This window comes from Kogia breviceps, chromosome 5, assembly GCF_026419965.1.
Source record: "Kogia breviceps isolate mKogBre1 chromosome 5, mKogBre1 haplotype 1, whole genome shotgun sequence".
In the NCBI taxonomy this organism is placed as follows: Eukaryota; Metazoa; Chordata; class Mammalia; order Artiodactyla; family Physeteridae; genus Kogia; species Kogia breviceps.
Window position 1 is genome coordinate 149,059,466 of NC_081314.1, and position 17,991 is coordinate 149,077,456.

The window sequence follows — 17,991 nt, forward strand, 5'->3', positions numbered from 1 at the left end:
GGGGCCAGGTTCGCAGAAGGAAGCCAAGCCACCGGCGTGAGTGGGCCCCGCGAGTGACAGCGTGGCGTTGAGGCGCTCGGGGCCCAGCCGGTCCTGCTCTGCGGCTCTAGACCCTCCCCGTGGAGCCCGGGGGCCCGCCTGGCTGGGGGCCGCGGCCCGTCCATTCTCCCAGGCCAAGTCCTCGCGTGCCGCTACCTCTGCCATGTGTCGCATGGCCCCCTTTCTCTCTACCTGTGCAGACTCCCGTGACGCGTTTTTAATTGGGTGTGACTTGTACTCGATGACAATAACCTTCTTAGCTCTCGTGTCCCTCCTACCCCAGCAGTTGACCAAGCTCCACCAGCTGGCCATGCAGCAAACCCCCTTTCCTCCCCTCGGACAGACCAACCCCGCTTTCCCCGGTACGTACCCAGCCGCCCTTTCTGACCTCCTCTCTTCTCACCTGGGGCCTTTCTCTTTCCGAGCGAGCGGTCTGCGTTCGGGGCCGTGAGTCTGGAGCGAGGGCCGGGGACGCGGCGCCACGCACGCTGCCGCGGGTGGGCGGGGGTGGCTCTGCGGCTCCGTGACGGGTCGGTCACCCTACAGCTGGTCTTCCTGAAGGAGACGTCCCCCCCACCCCCGCGAGGGTCCACCCTGCTCTCTGCTGCCCGCCGGCCGTCGGGGAGGCCCTCCTGCAGGAGGCGATGCACCCGCAGGGCGGCTCGCCCGGGACGGCGCCCCGTAGCTCAGGGCGCCACACCAGTCAGACTTTGAGCTTCCCTAGTTGAAGTGACCCTGCTTCTCTCCTTGAGGGCAAAACGTTAAATCTGTCTCTTCTTTGCTCTCCAGGAGAAAAGCTGCCTTTACACTCCTCCGAAGAAGCTCAAAACCTGATGGGCCAGTCGTCAGGTAAAAGAAAACCACGCTAAAGGGAGAGCAAGCGGGCCAGGAAGGGACCTGGCGGGAGGAGGGGGCGAGGGGGCTGCTGGCCGAGCGCCTCGGGGGAGGGTGGACGCCCCCGCCAGGGCCGGGGCCCAAGTGGCTGGCCCCAGGTCTGCACGCGCGGCTCCCAGCTGCCGCCCCGTTCCTGCTGGGAGCGTGCCGGGTCGGCTCCGACTGGGCTCGGGGCACAGCTGCCCTGTCGTCCAGAGGCCCCGCCTGCGTGTCATTTATTCTCCCAGTGGCACAGCGTGTGGGGGTCTGGAGGGAAGGGCTGGCCGCGCTGTGTGCCCTCCAGAAATGTGTTTCCTGGGAGATGAGATCGCTGTGGGCTGGATTTGCACTGAGATGCTCCCCGGACAGGGCAGGGCAGGGCGTGGGTCCGCAGGTGCTGCCACCCAGGCTTGGAGCCGTGGGCGCGGCCCGCGGACAGGCCGCTGGGGAGCAAAGCCACTGGAGGCCTGTGGCCCGGCCCTGCTGGGCTCCCCGGGAGGGAGGCGCCCCCCTCGCTCCCACCCCACCCACACAGGCCTCGTGAAAGCCCGGCTCAGAGCAGAAGAGCTAGTGCCGGCTAAAGGGGCGATGCGGGAGAGGACTGCTGGCCGCGCCCCTAGCTGTCGCCCCCACTGCTGTGTTCCCAGCCTCAGGGTGCGTCCGCCCCTCACCCATCCCTCGGGACCACGTGGGCCCAGCTGAGACCACGGGGCTCAGGAGGCGTCTCTCCAGCCGGGCCCCCAGCTCTGACGCCCGATGCGCTCACTGTGGGTTTCCTCTCAGTGCAGCCTTTAATTAAGTTAATGCAGACCGGAATGAGTGAGAACTAGAGAAGAACCTTTATAGAATGTTTCCGATTATGGAGCTGGATCCCAACCTTTACAAAGTTACGTGTCTGGTGATAACACACGTTTATAACGTGATTGCAGATAATTGCCCAGCCATCGTCTCCAGGAGACGACCTGGGGCCTCCCAGCGCCGGGCTTACCCGGGACACACGGCCCCCACCCCACCCCACCCCGACACGGCCCTCCCAGCACAGCCTCGGGGACGTGGGCCCCGTGTTCACAGGCCCCTGTGACGACCTCCCTCCCCAAGGCCCCGTGGGAGCCAGAGCGCTCACACACCCCACTTGCACGCGCACGCACACGGGCCCGCCACGGCCGCGGCTCAGGGAGGCTGCGCGGTGGCGCGAGGTGTCTGCAGGTCGTCCTCCACCCGAGGGCCACGCCACGCCGCTTCCCAGGCAGCTGGGGTTTGTGTTGGGGAAGCAGCGTTCACGACCCACGAGAGGGAAGCTCACCGCTGGGTTTGACTTCGGCACCTTTTAAAAGAAGTCCCCTTGATCAAAGATCATAAGCCGGGTGAACAGGTGTGACCCCCCCCCAGCTGGTGTCACCCAAACCGGGAGGCACCGCACGGGACTTGGCACCAAGGAAATCTCTTAAGTGACATTTTAAATGTCACTAAAGATGGAACGTATATAGATGGTTGAACAACTAAGTAACTGTATTGAAAATACCTTTATGAAAAGAGATAAAGAACAGAAACTCCAGGTTTAGCTGCGTAACAGAAAAATGATGGATGGTCTGGGATGAGTTAGTTCGTTCAGCATAGCTGAGCCCCTGCTCCGTGGGCCCCAGAACAGGCCCGGTCTCACCGGGTCTCTGTGTCCTCGACACCGATGGCCACGGCACATCTGGTTCCGGGGACACACATGCCGTGGAGGAGGATGCCTGTGGGGCCGGGGGCCGGGCAGTCGCCTTTGTTGGGACCCCTCGGGGCCCTGTGGGGATTAGCCTGAGGGGCAGTGGCCAGGGAGGGAGGAGCGTGGGGTGGGAAGAGGTCTGAGGTTCCGGAATATTCCGAAGGTGCGTGAGCCGGGCCTGCGACAGTGTGCCACGGGGAAGGTGGGTGGGGCTGGGGGCTCCGGGGCTGGGGGCGCTGCGGGACCCACAACACGGGTCTGGGGCAGGAAGAACAGGGCCTCAGCTGTGGGCTTTGAGTTTGAGACGCCTCCTGACGGGATGGAAGCGCCTCGTACACAGGAGTGTGCCTGCCCCGGCGTTCACCCGCGAGGGCAGCCCCTGCCTCCCCTCGGGGCCCCTCACAGCCCCCCTGCGTTTTGTGGCCCCTGTTTCCAAAGTAAGTGTGGATCTTGTCCTTGAACCCTGAGAGGCTGGCTCTGATTTGGTGGGTGCCGAGCTGACATTTGTAAAGACAGAAGCTGGGCGCGTGATGAGCTGGGCCTGCGTCTCAGCCTAGGACGCCCTGTGGAAAGGCACGGCCTCCCCTGCCTGGCTCTGGGGCCTCCCTGCCCCCCACCGGAAATGCTGCCCGGGGGCGGGGGCCACAGCAGCGTGGGAGGGAACAGGGGCCGTGGAGGAGGCCTGCTGTCGGGTCTGGGGGAGGGAGGGTGGGCACCCAGGACTGGCGTGGCCAGTGTGGCCCGTACCCGGGGCACCAGGCAGATCCACCAGGGTGTCTGTGAAGGGCGTCTCGAGAGGCTACACAACACAGCAGACGAGTCACGTCACGCCGTGCCCAGAACGAAAAAGTGAACGTGCACCCTGCTGGGTTCCTTTTCCTCGTTCGAGAGACGCTGGGGTCAGGAGGGTGGTGGCAGTTTGGGACTGAGCGCTCACAGGCCCCGGCCCCCGGCTGTGCAGGCCCTCCCCTGGGCAGCCCCCGGCCCTGCCTGCCTGCCGGCCCGGCGGGGCCGAGCGCAGGTGCAGCAGGAGCAGCCTTCTGCCTGCCTGACCGTCTCCCCTCGCTGTGCCCAGGTCTGGACGCCAGCCCCCCGGCCAGCACGCACGAGCTCACCATTCCCAATGATGTGAGTATGCCGGCCCGCCCACCCTGAGCCCGTGGGTGCCCCTCCCCCGCCCTGCCCTGGTTAAGCAGCTTAATGCCCGTGGGGGTGGGTGACGTCACCCCCAAGACACCAGCCAAGGAAGGAGCTGGTGGCGCTTCAGGGTTGACTCGGAGTTCAGATGCCGGAGCTGCCCGGGGACGCCGGCTGTCCCCATTTGAAGGCCCTACCCGGTTCAGGGTCAGCCCTGAGAGCAGGTGGCCCAGAAGTGCCCCTCGGGCCCTCGGAGGGCCTCACACACTCAGTTATCTCCCAACCATCCTCTGGATCCCTGGTTTATCCTAAGAATGTTGGCTCCGAGCCCCAAACCAAGACAAGAGGGCGGGTGTGGGGCGCGTGTCCTAGAGGGGCAGCTGCCCGAGGGCGGCATGGTGATGGCTGGGGACACCGCCTCTCCAGCTGCCGTGCCCACTCCAGCCCGAGGGCGTGGCCTAGGAGGCCATCATGGCCTCGGGCCCACAGAGGACGAGGACGCTGGGCCAGGTGATGCGGCCGCATCACCGCTGTGTCTTGATTTGTCGGGACTTCTTGCGCTCGAGGCCAAGCAGAGGCCAGGCACCAGCGGCTCCTGTCCTCCAGCAGGAGGGGGTGGGCGGGCCTCTTCCCTCTGGAGCCTGTGACGTGCTGGGGGTGGGCGGGCCAAGGCGGTGCTTCCTGCAGCTTCCCCAGCGGCTCGGCACCGCCCACGGGCTGCGGTGGATTCTCCTCTAAGAAGCTCCTCCGTCCTTTCTTCCAGCTAATAGGCTGCATAATTGGACGCCAGGGGACCAAAATCAATGAAATTCGACAGATGTCTGGAGCTCAGATCAAAATCGCCAATGCCACAGAGGGGTCGTCAGAGCGCCAGATCACCATCACGGGGACCCCGGCCAACATCAGCCTTGCCCAGTACCTCATCAACGCCAGGTGAGGCCGGCCAGCCTGCACGGGGCTGCCCGGGGCTGCCTCCCGGGGCTTCTCTCTCCCATGCCCCTCCCAGAGTGGCTGTAGAAACGGTGTGGCAGCCTGGGCCTGTCCTGGTGGCTGTCGTCCCCCCCCCCCCACATGGTGACAGGTACACGGGCCCCTGGGGCGGGGAAGGAAGGCCCCGTGGTTCTGGTCCCCGGTCCTCAGCTGGTGGCCACTGCGCTGTGAGCCAGGACCGTCCATGGCAATGAAGAGGGAGGGGCAAGGCTCTGAGGACTCCTCCGTCTGTGAGGACATGGTGACCTGTGCCCTGTGCCCTTGTCTCTTCCAGGCTGACGTCCGAGGTCACCGGGATGGGCGCGCTCTAACCCCGCCGACGTCCCCACCGCTCGCCACCTGTGCAGACAGCCCACCCCCTTGCAGATATAGAGGTTTCTTTACTACAGAAGGTGTCTGTGCCCTAGAGAGGCGCCCACAGCGCTCTATCTGTGTCTGTGAGCCCCCGGCTCCGCCCCGACGCTGCTCCAAGTTCATTCACGCCCGTCTCCTCACGCGTTGGCATGCCGTGTTCATTATTTTAAATGCTTTGGGGCCACTCCCATCTGTGACGTTTTAGAAACGTTGTTCTCCTTAGTGTCCGTGTAACTGTTTTAAGACTTGGTTTGCCATTTGGACGGCGCTTCCCGCAGCCGTCCCCTCCAAGCCCGGGAGCTGTGGCCGGCCGCAGGGAGCTGCCCCTCCCCGGTCCCTCGGCCTCGGCTCCCGTGGCCACGCGGCTCAGCGCGGGGCAGGGCGCACGTCTCCCTTTGTCCGAGGGCAGGAGAAAGGAAGGCTCGGGGTCCTGACCCGGGGTTCGGGGCGAAGCTGGGGTGCTGGGCCCCGGGCGTCTTCGGGGCTGAGAGTGGGGACCGGCCAGAGGCGCCTCCGCACCGCGTCCCGGCTCAATAAACGTTGTGCGCTGCCCCTCGGTTCTGGCCCCTCTCTGTGCCCCCCGCGCTCAGACACCCCCCCCCCCCACGCTTGTGCGGCCGCCTGCCGCCCAAGGAGCAGCTCCTTCTCACCCAGATCGCGCTCCCACCCTCTCCCACCTTTAAACAAGTCATTATCTGACTTCCACGAGTCTTCTGGTTTTACTTTTGCAAAACTGCGTGGGGGGGCAGCGATGCAAACCCCAGCCCAGCGTCCGGAAGCAAGGCTGCTGCCCTGCCGCGCCCCGGGCACCGTGGCCCCTGCGCTTCCCAGCGGGAGCCCGCACGCACCCTCCTCCGGGCTCAGCTCGCCCGTGCTCACCCGAGGAGCCCGCTGCGCCCCTCTCGGCACTGAAGCCCTGGAGGGCCCAGGCCCGGGGCAGACGGCTCTGCCTGCTCGTGTCACATGTGGGCTCACGGCCCCGAGCCGGGAGATGAGGCCGGGCCAGCCCCGCGGGGGCACCGCCCTCGCCGCCTCGCTGGGAGTCCGCGTGGCCTGAGGGCCTGCCCTGGTGCCCGCCCCTGGGCAGGAGCCCCTCCTTGGCTGCCCCGCTCCCCGGACTCCGGCCAGGCCCCCGGTGCTCGGGCCGCCCGGCACACTCCGCCGCCCTCCCTGGAGTCCCCGGGTCGAGGTGGGTGCGCAGCATAGCGGCGCCGGCCACACCGCAAGCCCAGGGTTCGGGGCTGCGGTTCACTCACGCACCCACGTCGGCCACGTGCCGGCCTCGCTCACGGCCTAGGAGGTGGCGGGGACGGGGGGACACGGGCCTTCCTCTCGGCCCCTCGGTCAGCTTTGGGGTGGCGGGCGGCCGGTAGCAGGGTGAGGAGGTGCCGTAGCCAGAGCGGCCGTGGGCAGAGCCAGCCGTGAGCAGGACGTGGGAAGTGCAGCGTTAGCCGAGGGGCCCCGGGCGGTGCAGGCCGAGGGGTAGCTGAGGCGCGGCCCCGCTGCGCACGCGTCTGGGGGAGAAGAGCAGGGGAGGGGCGGCCGGGGCCCGCAGCTGGCGCAGGCGCAGGCGCAGGCGCAGGAGGGCGGGGGGGCCCGGGGAGCCCTGCAGGCTGCGGGACTAACAGAGGGCGGGGCCCAGCCAGTGCACTGGTCCCGGAGGCATCCGAAGGAAGAGCGAGCAGGATTCCCTTCGGAGCCGCAGTGTGCTGTGGGAGAAAGAGGGTCCAGGCCACGCGAACGAAGACTCTCGCTCTGAGCCCTGGAAAGGCGGTTTGCCCTCCATGAACGGAGAGGCTGCGGACGAGGGCTGCGGAGACAGGCGCTCGGTTGTGGACGTGTCAGTGGAGATATGCCAGCCCCACGGTCCAGGCGGGAGAGGCCGGGAAGCAGCCGGCCAGGCGCCATTGGAGGAGCCCCGAGGGCGCCACGCGGGATGCCCCTAGAGTCAGGAGGAGGGGCCTCACTCGTGCCACTCGCCGGCGTGGGGCCCAGAGGAGATGCTCGTATGCCAGGCACATCACCAGCCCCGGCTGATGCCCGGCACCCGGAGGAGCGGGGCCCCTACGGAGCTGCCCGCCCTTCCGTGTCCACAGATACAACTGCTGTGAGCTGCGTGTACAAGTCTCTGTTGGAGGTGAATACCTAGGAGGGAAGTGACCGGGGCACATGGCGGGTGTACCTTTAACTTTTAAGAATCTGCTAACCTGGTTTCTACAGTGGCCCTGCCATTTTATGTTCTCTCCACGTTGCGGGGACGTTCCAGTCGCTCCACATCCTCCAGCGGCATGTGGTGTGCTCAGTCTTTTTAATATTAGCTGTTCGCGTGGGTATGCAGTGACAACTCACTGTGGTTTTCATTATCATTTCCCTTATGACATGACGTTGAGCATCTTTTCACGTGCTCATTTGCCCTCTATCCTTCTCTGCTGAGGTGTTTATTCAAACCTTTTGCCCGTTTCTTAATTTGGTTCTCTTATTATTGAGTTTTATTTACTCATTTTTTGAGAGTCCATGGGCATTTTTTTAACATATCTTTATTGGAGTATAATTGCTTCACAATGCTGTGTTAGTTTCTGTTGTACACCAGAGTGAATCAGCTATACATATACATGTATCCCCATATCTCTTCCCTCTTGCATCTCCCTCCCACCCTCCCTATCCCACCCCTCTAGGTGGTTACAAACCACTGAGCTGATCTCCCTGTGCTGTGCGGCTGCTTCCCACTAGCTATCATCTGTTTTACATTTGGTAGTGTGTATATGTCCATGCCACTCTCTCACTTCGTCCCAGCTTCCCCTTCCCCCTCCCCGTGTCCTCAAGTCCATTCTCTACACCTACCTCTTTATTCCTGCCCTGCAACTAGGTTCATCAGTACCATTTTTTTTTAGATTCCATATATATGTGTTAGCATATGGTATTTGTTTTTCTCTTTCTGACTTCCTTCTGACTCTGCATGACAGACTCTAGGTCCATCCACCTCACTACAAATAACTCAATTTCTTTTCTTTTTATGGCTGAGTAATATTCCATTGTATATATGTGCCACATCTTCTTTATCCATTTGTCTGTCAATGGACACTTAGGTTGCTTCCATGCCCTGGCTATTGTAAATAGTGCTGCAGTGAACATTGTGGTACATGACTCTTTCTGAATTATGGTTTTCTCAGGATATATGCCCAGTAGGGGGATTGCTGGGTCATATGGTAGCTCTATTTTTAGTTTTTTAAGGAACCTCCGTACTGTTCTCCATAGTGGTTGTATCAATTTACATTCCCACCAACGGTGCAAGAGGGTTCCCTTTTCACCACACCCTCTCCAGCATTTATTGTTTCTAAATTTTTTGATAATGGCCATTCTGACTGGTGTGAGGTGAAACCTCATTACCCTCACCAAAGTGGGTATAGAAGGAACATATCTCAACATAATAAAAGCCATATATGACAAACCCACAGCTACCATCATACTCAAATGAAAGCATTTCCTCTAAGATCAGGAACAATTCAAGGATGCCCAATCTCACCACTTTTATTCAACGTGTTATTAGAAGTCCTAGCCAGAGCAATCAGATGAGTAAAAGAAAGAAAAGGAATCCAAATTGGAAAGGAAGAAGTAAAACTATCACTGCTTGCAGATGGCATGATACTATACATAGAAAATCCTAAAGATGCCACCAAAAAACTAGCAGAGCTCATCAATAAATTCAGTGATGTTGCGGAATACAAAATTAATATACAGAAATCTGTTGCCTTTCTATATTCTAACAACAGACTATCCGAAAGAGCAATTAAGGAAATGATCCTATTTATAATTACATCAAAAAGAATAAAATACCTAGGAATAAATCTAACTAAGGAGGTAACAACACCTGTACTTGGAAAACTGGAAGACACTAATAAAAGAATTTCAGAAGACAACACAAACAGATGGAAAGGTACACTGTATTCATGGATTGGAAGAAGTAACATTATTAAAATGTCCATTCTACCCAAGGATATCTACAGATTCAGTGCAATCCCTATCAAAATACCAATGACATACTTCACAGAACTAGAACAAATAATCCTAAAATCTCTGTGGAAACACAAAAGACCCCAAATAGCCAAAACAATCTTGAGAGAGAAGAACAAAGCTGGAGGTATCACACGCCCTGATTTCAAACGATATGACAAAGCTACAGTAATCAAAACAGTATGGTACTGGCACAAAAAGAGACATAGATCAATGGAACAGAGTACAGAGCCCAGAAATAAACCCTATATGGGCAATCAATCTTTGACAAGGAGGCAAGAATATACAATGGAGAAAAGATAACCTCTTCAATAAATGGTCTTGAGAAAACTGGACAGCTATTCAATACATGCAAAAGAATCAAATTGGAGCACTTTCTTACACCATATACAAAAATAAACTCAAAATGGATTAAAGATTTAAGTGTAAGACTTAAAAACATAAAAAATTCTCAAAGAAAACATAAGCAGTATGTGCCTTGATATCGGTCTTAGTAATTTTTTTTGGATATGTCTCCTCAGGCAAGAGAAATAAAAACAAAAAGAGATGGATTGGGGCCACATCAAACTAAAAAGCTTGTGCACAACAAAGAAAACTATCAACAAAAGGAAAAGACTGCCTACTGACGAGGAGAAGATATTAGCAAACAAAATATCCAATAAGGGGTTGATATCCAAAATATACAAAGAACTTATACAACTCGATAGCAAAAAAACAAACAACCCAAGTGAAAAACGGGCAGGGGACCTGAATAGACACTTTCCCAAAGAAGACATGTAGATGGTCAGCAGACACATGAAAAGATGCTCAACATCACTAATCATCAGAGAAATGCAAATCAAAACCAGAATGAGATTTTTTTTTTTAAGCCGCAATGAGATATCACCTCACACCTGTCAGAAGGGCTATTATCAAAAATACAACAACTATCAAGTGTGGGTGAGAATGTGAAGAAAAGGGAACCCTCCTACACTGTTCGTAGGGATGTAAATTGATGCAGCCACTATGGAAAACAGTATGGAGAGTCCTTTAAAAATTAAATATCCATATGATCCAGGAATTCAACTCCTGGGTATTTATCTAAAGAAAAAGAACACTAATTAGAAAAGATATATGCACCCCTATGTTTATTGCAGCATTATTTACGATAGTCAAGTTATGGAAGAAACCCAAGTGGTCATCAATAGATGAATGGATAAATAAGATGTAGTGTGTGGGTGAGGGTGTGTGTGTGTATGTGTATATATATAATGAAATATTACTCAGCCATAAAAAAGAATGAAATCTTGCCATTTGCCAAAAGGATATTTTGCTAAGTGAAATAAGTCAGACAGAGAAAGACAAATACCGTATAATTTTGCTTACATGTGGAATCTAAAAGACAAAACAAATGAACAAACATAACAAAACAGAAACAGAGTTATAGACACAGAGAACAAACGGGTGGTTGCCAGAGGGGAGGGAGGTGGGCAGATCAGAGAAATAGTGAGGGAGATTAAGAGGTACAAACTTGCAGCTGCAAAACAAATGAGTCACAGGCATGAAACGCGCAGTGTGGGAATACAGTCAATCACCAGGTACTACGTTTGTGTGGCGACGGATCGGATCGGAACTAGACTCAGTGTGGTGATCATTCTGGAATGTATCGAAATCTCGAAATCTCGAATCACTATGCTGTGTAACAGGAACTAACATAGGTCAATTATACTTCAGAAACAAACAAACTCACAGAAAAAGAGATGAAGTTTGTGGTTACCAAAGGTGGGGGTGGGGGCAGGAAGGATCGGAAGGTGGTCAAAAGGTACGAACTTCCAGTTGTAAGATGAGGGAGTGCGAGGGTTGTAACGTACAGCGTGATAAGCATAGTTAACGCTGCCCTACGCCGTTATGGGGGTTGTTAAGCGTTCTCATCACAGGGGAGGTTGTTTTCTCTTCCTCTAATGTCGTATCTGTATGAGAGGATGCTGTTCACTAAACTTACAGTGATGGTCATTTCATGATGCATATGGGAGGCCAGTCACTGTGCTGCACCCCCTGAGCTTGACTGTGCTGTGTGGCAGCTGTGTGAACCTGGTTCTTGTTTCCTTGGAGAATCTGCGCTCTCCATCTGGAATGTCCGTACTTGACCCTAAAATATCCAGGCCCAGCGCCCCACGTGCCACTCCTCCATCCCACATGCCGCTGGCACCGCTACGCGCACTGTTCAGGGCAGGGCGTTCACCTTTTTTAGCTCTAGAAAATGTATTTTCATTACTTCATTCGATAATTCCCCTGTCTGTGTGTTTCTCTCCTTCTGTAACTTCTATCTTCTGGAATTGATTGTCACCTCCACTCGGCACCCCTCTTAGTGGCTCTTTCTTCTCCTCTAGCTCTTCTGCAGCGACCTGTCTCCGGGGCCTGCATCCGACCCCCCGGAGCTCAGGTCAGTTCTTCAGCCTACACCGCCCTATGACAGGTCCCGTCTGTCTGCTGTTCAGCTATCACACTTGGGGTGGCTAATATGCAGCCACTTCTCGTGGTTTCTTGCTCTTATTTCACGTCGTTAAGGAACTCCCTTAAGTTTCAGGTGTATTTCTTTTTCTCACACTTGTAGGACCTTGAGATCCCAGAAGGGTCCAGTCCAGCCCACCATAGATCAGGAAATAAGTCCAGGAGCAAGCAGGCCCCTCCCAGGATGACTCAACCTCAGCCGCCCTGACCTCTTCCAACGTCATGGTCAGTGTGGGGGGCGTGCAGCTCCTCCCCTGGGTGTCCCGCGAAGACGGGCGGGCCGCAGAGGAAAGGGGCCTTAGTGTCGCAGACCTGGGCCCCGGGCCAGCCCTTCCAGAAGAACCCCGGTGGGTGACTTGGTCCTAGCCCGGGGCTCCGTTCCCCGCATCATGAGGGGACCACTTTGTTCTGTTGCCGCTGAGTGAAGAGTGGGCAGGAAGAATATTTGCAGGAAAGCTGGAGGCTCTGAAGGGCTGTGACCCCAGGAGCAGCGACCCCGGAGGGCACGGCCAACGGCATGGGCGCCTTGGCGGCGCCCCCCACCCCGCCCCCACCCTGGCGGACACCCAGCAAATACTTGTCAGGAGGCGCAGGTGTGTCCGAAGGGCCAGAGCCTCAGGACACGGCGTGTCAACCCGTGTGACGCTGCGTGTCCCCCATGGCCGCAGCCCGTCCCTCTCACGGGGCGAGAGCCATTCCTGGTCAGAGCAGAGCCCCCGGTCCAGACTTTCCGTTGCATCAGAAGAATTGAGAAAGCAGAAGAAGACCAACTAGGAGATCACGGGCTGCTGCATCAATTGTGTAAGGAATGAATGAATCGTCCCGTGAATATGCTTGTAATTAGAGGCCTGCCCCTACCCTCACGTTGCGTTAGTTTCTGGGGCTCTCTAGAACTTTGTGGAGTGAATCCAGCTGCGTTTTGAGCTACACGAGAACAAATCACGAGGCACTCCCCCAAAATGTATTGCTCGTGACACGGCGCCTGCTCGGGTTCCTGCAAAAGTAAATGAATTCGGACACAGGAAGCGCTGTGGAAAGTTAAAGGAAAGCAAGCGTCTTCGGAAGCGGTGTAAGAACCAGGTCTGCGACCAACGGGGTCCTGCTCCAGTCGGCCTTTTAATCGTTACTTATCAGAGAAAATAATTCCATATCAAACTGAAAGACGTGTTAATGCACTTATCACTCAAATTACACGTTGCTGTAGAGCAAACCCTGCTCCTTATGAATTTCCAGAATTGCCCGGATTTATCCTGAATGCGACCGGTGTCTCCCCCCGCCCCCAGGCTGGGGAAGCTCGCGCCCCTGACGGGACAAGTGAGCGGAGCAGGAGGCTCTCCGAGGGGGTGGGCGGGGTCCCCAGGGGAGAGGGAGGCGCCTGGCGCTAGGTGGGGCCCCGGGAGGGACACGTCCGTGCAGCTGGACGGAATGGCCTCACGTCCTCACAGCTGGACAAATGGCCTGACGTCCTCGCAGCTGGACAAATGACCTCACGTCCTTGCAGCTGGACAGAATGGCCTCACGTCCGCACAGCTGGACAAATGACCACGCGTCCTAACAGCTGGACAAATGACCTCACGTCCTTGAAGCTGGACAGAATGGCCTCACGTCCTCACAGCTGGACAAATGACCTCACATCCTCGCAGCTGGACAGAATGGCCTCACGTCCTCACAGCTGGACAAATGACCACGCGTCCTAACAGCTGGACAAATGACCTCACGTCCTTGCAGCTGGACAGAATGGCCTCACATCCTCGCAGCTGGACAAATGACCTCACATCCTTGCAGCTGGACAGAATGGCCTCACGTCCTCGCAGCTGGACAAATGACCTCATGTCCTTACGGCTGGACAGAATGGCCTCACGTCCTCACAGCTGGACAAATGACCTCATGTCCTTACGGCTGGGTAGAATGGCCTCACGTCCTCACAGCTGGACAAATGACCTCATGTCCTTACGGCTGGATAGAATGGCCTGGCAGCACTGCTGGGTGCACCGAGGGGCTGAGCCAGTGGAGGAAAGGAGCGTGTCCGATGTTCTGGTCTTGCTGGTGACCCGGCCACAGGGACAGCGACCTGGGCGGACAATGCACAGCAGCCTTGGAGGGAACTGCTCCTCCCAAGGGATTTGTGGGGCCACCCTGGAGGAGGGAGGTCACGCCCTGGCCACCCCTTGTGCAGCAGCAGTGGGGAGGGGTCCTCCATCAGTTTCTCTCCCAGACCACAACCTGAGAAGGAGCCACAGGCCGCCAGCCAAGCGCTGGAAAGGCCTGGGCTGGTCAGAGGGACAGGACCTCTGGGGTCAGCACGGTGCCTGCTGCGTTCCAGTCCTCACTCGCTTGTTTAAAATTTTCCCTCACCCTTTTCCCGTGGGCACCCCACCGCCTCCCCCCGGCACCGTGTTTCAGCTGAGCCCAGCTGGCACCCTCACCAGCCAAACTTGGCCGAGAACCAGAAACCAAAAGAGCGACATAGAATCCAAAGGAGAGAGTCAGTGAAAGTGAGTTTCTTTCACCCCATGGCGTTTACTCCGGGAGCCAGGTTAAGATGTGTCTGGGCTTTGAGAGTCTAGTCAGCCCAGAAAGCAAGTTCCCGGCCATCCGGGCACAGCCTCCAGGACTGTAAGTGTGCAGCTCCGATTATACAAACCGTGATGCTCACATGACTAGTGTCCACTTATTGACAAATATGCCTCCAAGAGTCCTGTGTGCGTGGGAGATTTAAAGGAGGTCATTTAAAGAAAAGGCACCGTATTTTCTTATGGATAATTGTGATTTGCAAGAAAAAGAAATCTTCCAAATTGCACACTTGAGATGACCATAGGAGTTTATACGTTCACGGTTTTGGAATCACTGGTGCAATTTAAATCAAGCAGTAAAATCATTGATCTTTCCAGGGCACTTAAAAGTGAAGGTGAAGCCAAGTGAGAGGCTGGTGTCTGGAGGTCAACTCAGTGGGGGAAACCAACAGCTCCTACTTGCTTCCCGTGAGCCCCCGGGTTCCCCTCTGCAGGGGAGAGGGTGACATGCCTGCCTTGCGGTTGGGGGCACTGACCTTGGTGGGTCCTGCCTCTGGGACTGCCCCCCAGCCCTCCCCCCGGGACCAGGAGCCACCCAGATCACATCTGCAGCTGCAGAAGCTTCCTGCTCAGAGCCTTGCAGCCTTGAAGCCTTGCAGCCTTCCTTGCAAAGGACAAAAGCAAGTCTGTGAGCAAAATGCATTCTTGGTTTGGTTTCTAGAACTTTCCAAACCGATGCTGAGCCTATTAACAAGAAACATGTCCCTCCAGCTTGGAGTGCGTGACTGGAAAATGCTGTTGAATTATTTTGGCCTAGGAATTCAGAATTCAACTTCAGTCCCAGATGATAAGGTGTGTCTGGAGTTATTTTCCCCGTGGCATTCAAAATATACACTTTCTTTTATAAAATTTAAAATGCACAGAAAATTTGAAAAAATATGCAGTGAAAACGCATGTACCATCATGCCAGCGTCTGTCTCTGTCTCTGAATGTCTCTCTCTCTCCCGGTATCTGAAAGGATTTGCTCCCCAGCTGTGTCAGCGTGAATCTCCTTTTCTCCTAATAACAAGGGCGACCTTGTACAAAACCACACGACGGTCATCATGGCCAAGAAGCGTGTCGCTCACGCCGCCCCTAGTCCACGTTCCCCTTCCCTGGTCACCCCGAGGATGTCACATGGAGCTGTGTTTCTGCGTCCACCCACCACGTGGTCTCATGTTTCCTGGTCTCCTTCGGTCTGGAGCAGCTCTCCCGACGGTTCCTCGAGAACAGTGACTCTCTACGTTTTTATACTTAGTTTAATACTCTAAAACCCACCCTTTGTGATGTTCAGTTCTGTGAGTTTGGACAGATTCACCGTCACGCAAGATTCAAACCAGATCATCACCCCCACAAACTCCCTCCTGCTGCCCCTTCAGTCCAGCCCGTCCCCTGCTCTCAGTTCACGGAAACCACGAATCTGTGATCCGTCTTTATGGTCCTGGCTTTGCCAGAAAGTCACCTGCAGGCAGACCTCGGATATACTGTGGGTTTGGTTCCATACCATAGCAATCAAGCAAAAATCTCAATAAAGTGAGACAGGAATTTTTTGGTTTCCCGGTGCATGTAAAGTCATGTTTATACCATACTGTAGTCTATGAATTGTGCAGGAGCTTTAGTGAAACCCAGCAGGACTCTGCGGGGCCTTCCCAGGGACCCCCCCCCCCCCACCGCCCCCGCATTTCCCCACCTCTTGCTTGTAGAAAAGTCTTCGCCTCCTGGGCATCTGCCGACTTCCAAAGAGCACGTTTAATCGGAGAAGAGAGCAAATGCAGAAACAAAGGAAAGCAGTCAAGCAAGACATAAAAATAATAGTTTAGCCATAAAACTCAGTCAAGGGCCTTTAGCTCCTCCTCGTGGACTGTAGATGATATTCTGAGCCCTGTCCTTGGAGCTCTTTTGCAGATACTGAAACTCCCACCAGGTGGAGAAGTTAACCGTATGCTGCCCTCAAGCACGGAGACCCCAGACCGGTTGGAACCAGAAGTTGATGGTGTCGACTCCCAAATACCTCACCACCAGCCACTCATAAGAACGTCCAGGAGCTGATCACGCCCTGCGACCCTCCCCTCACACTGCCTTTAAAAACTGTTCCCCGAAAGCCGTCGGGGAGTCCGGGTTCCCGTCCTCCTCGCGCAGCCCCTCGCTGGGCACCTTGCAGTAAACACCGCCCTTTCCTTCGCCTCAGCCCGGGTCAGTGGATGGGTTTGCTGCAGGTCGGACCAGCAGACCTGAGTTTGGTTCAGGAACAGGATGTCTGAAAAACAACCTACAGACCTTAACTAACAAATACTGTGTTGCTAAAAGTGCTAACCGTTACCTGACAGCACGGGGCTGCCGCAAACCTTCCATCCATAAAATGCGCCGTATCTGGGAAGCTCAGTGAAGCCAAGTGCAGGCGGGGGCGGGGGGTGGGGTGGGGGGTGGAGCCAGACAACACGTGACCGCGGAAGGTCTCCTTGGCGTGAAACCACCGAGACCCAGCCGAGCCGCTGGGCCTGTTCACCCTTTGTTCTTTCCATTCGGGGCCTGTGTGGACCCGTCTCTTCAAACATACACCGGACACGGGGTCGTTTCTAGCCTTTGGTGGTACAAGTAAAGGTGTTATGAACACCCATGTGCGGGTTTTGTGTGTAGGTAAGTTTTCACTTCTTTGGGGTAAATGCCCAGGGCATAACTTTCAGGTTTATGGTAGGTGTAGGTTCAATTTTTAAAGAAATTACGGGCAGATTTCCAGCGTGGCTGTGCCTGTCCCCGCGACACTGCAGGGGGCGCCCAGCACCCCAGTCGGCAGCAACAGCCCTGTGTGTAGTCATTCTAGAGGATTCCTAGCGTAGCTTGAACTTGAATCTGCAAATCCGTCATGACTACTGATGAGCAGCTTTTCATGTGCTTATTTGCCATGCATCCGTCTTCTTTGGGGATTGTCAGAATATTCTGCCCATTTTTCGTTGGGTGGTTTTCTTATTCTTGAGGGTGAAGAGTTCTTTATACATTCTGGGTGCAAGTCCTTTGTCAGATAGGTGATTTGCAAATCTTTTTCAGACATTGTAGTTTTGAATTCTACAATCTCCATTAGGCTCTTTTTATAATTTATTTTTCTCTGCTGATAACTTCTGTCTTTCCATTCGAGTGTTCACTTTTACCTGATGGAAAGGAGAAGACAAATGGAGTCAGTTCAGAGAGTCTCTCAAATGGAGCCCGGCGGCCACCAAGGACGGGACTTAGGCTCCTCCCGGCCCAGAAGGACTCTGACCCTGTGACCTGATTAAGTCCCGTCTTACCTGCTGTGTGTGGTCGATCCAACGTCAGCCCAGTTTTCAAAGCCTTTGCTCTGCTGTTTGAGTTTCCCCAGCAAAGGTGCAGCTCCAGGGTTGGTCTCGGGCTGGGCTAGTGGTTCATGTAGAATTCTGTTCTTTTTGGTGGTTCGTGTGGAACTCTGTAACTTTGACTCCAGGACAAGCATCTTGTGGACTATCCCATATCCCAGATCTTATCAACCAAAACAGTAATGCAGGTGGCTGCACATAAGAACAGAGTTTACCCGGGGACTGCAAGTAAAAACTGCAGTTCAGGAGACCCAGATTCGGGTAACCCTGAAAGAGTGTTCAGGGAAGAGAAAGAGTCAGGGGCTTCTGAAGACAAAAAGCCAAGAGGCCTTTTTGTTAAAAGTTGCCTGGTGAGAACTGACTGGTCCTGACAGGAGCTGGAAAACACTTGTCCTTAAGGGACCACGAGTTGCTTTAGGGCAGGGGTCTGGTAAATAGGCTGACTTCATCAGGTCACAGGGTCAGCGTCCGTCCAGGTTGGGACAAGCGGAAGTCCCATCTTCGGTGG

At 55.6% G+C, this 17,991-nt stretch overlaps 1 protein-coding gene across 12 annotated transcripts in view; it reads left to right on the plus strand.

Annotated features, from left to right (window-relative positions):
- The window catches only part of PCBP3 (poly(rC) binding protein 3), a 215,203-nt gene extending 209,402 nt beyond the window's left edge, over window positions 1–5,801 (plus strand). For 8 of the 12 annotated variants that reach the window (XM_067035283.1, XM_059064091.2, XM_067035281.1 and 5 more), the window contains 5 exons: window positions 323–401; window positions 829–888; window positions 3,696–3,748; window positions 4,521–4,690; window positions 5,022–5,801. In XM_067035283.1, coding sequence (XP_066891384.1) covers window positions 323–401; window positions 829–888; window positions 3,696–3,748; window positions 4,521–4,690; window positions 5,022–5,058 — 399 coding nt within the window. In that variant the 3' untranslated portion in view covers window positions 5,059–5,801. The remainder of the gene's footprint in view (window positions 1–322; window positions 402–828; window positions 889–3,695; window positions 3,749–4,520; window positions 4,691–5,021) is intronic. The other 4 variants (XM_067035286.1, XM_067035280.1, XM_067035287.1 and 1 more) reach the window with 1 other exon arrangement.
- The last annotated feature ends 12,190 nt before the right edge of the window (window positions 5,802–17,991 follow it).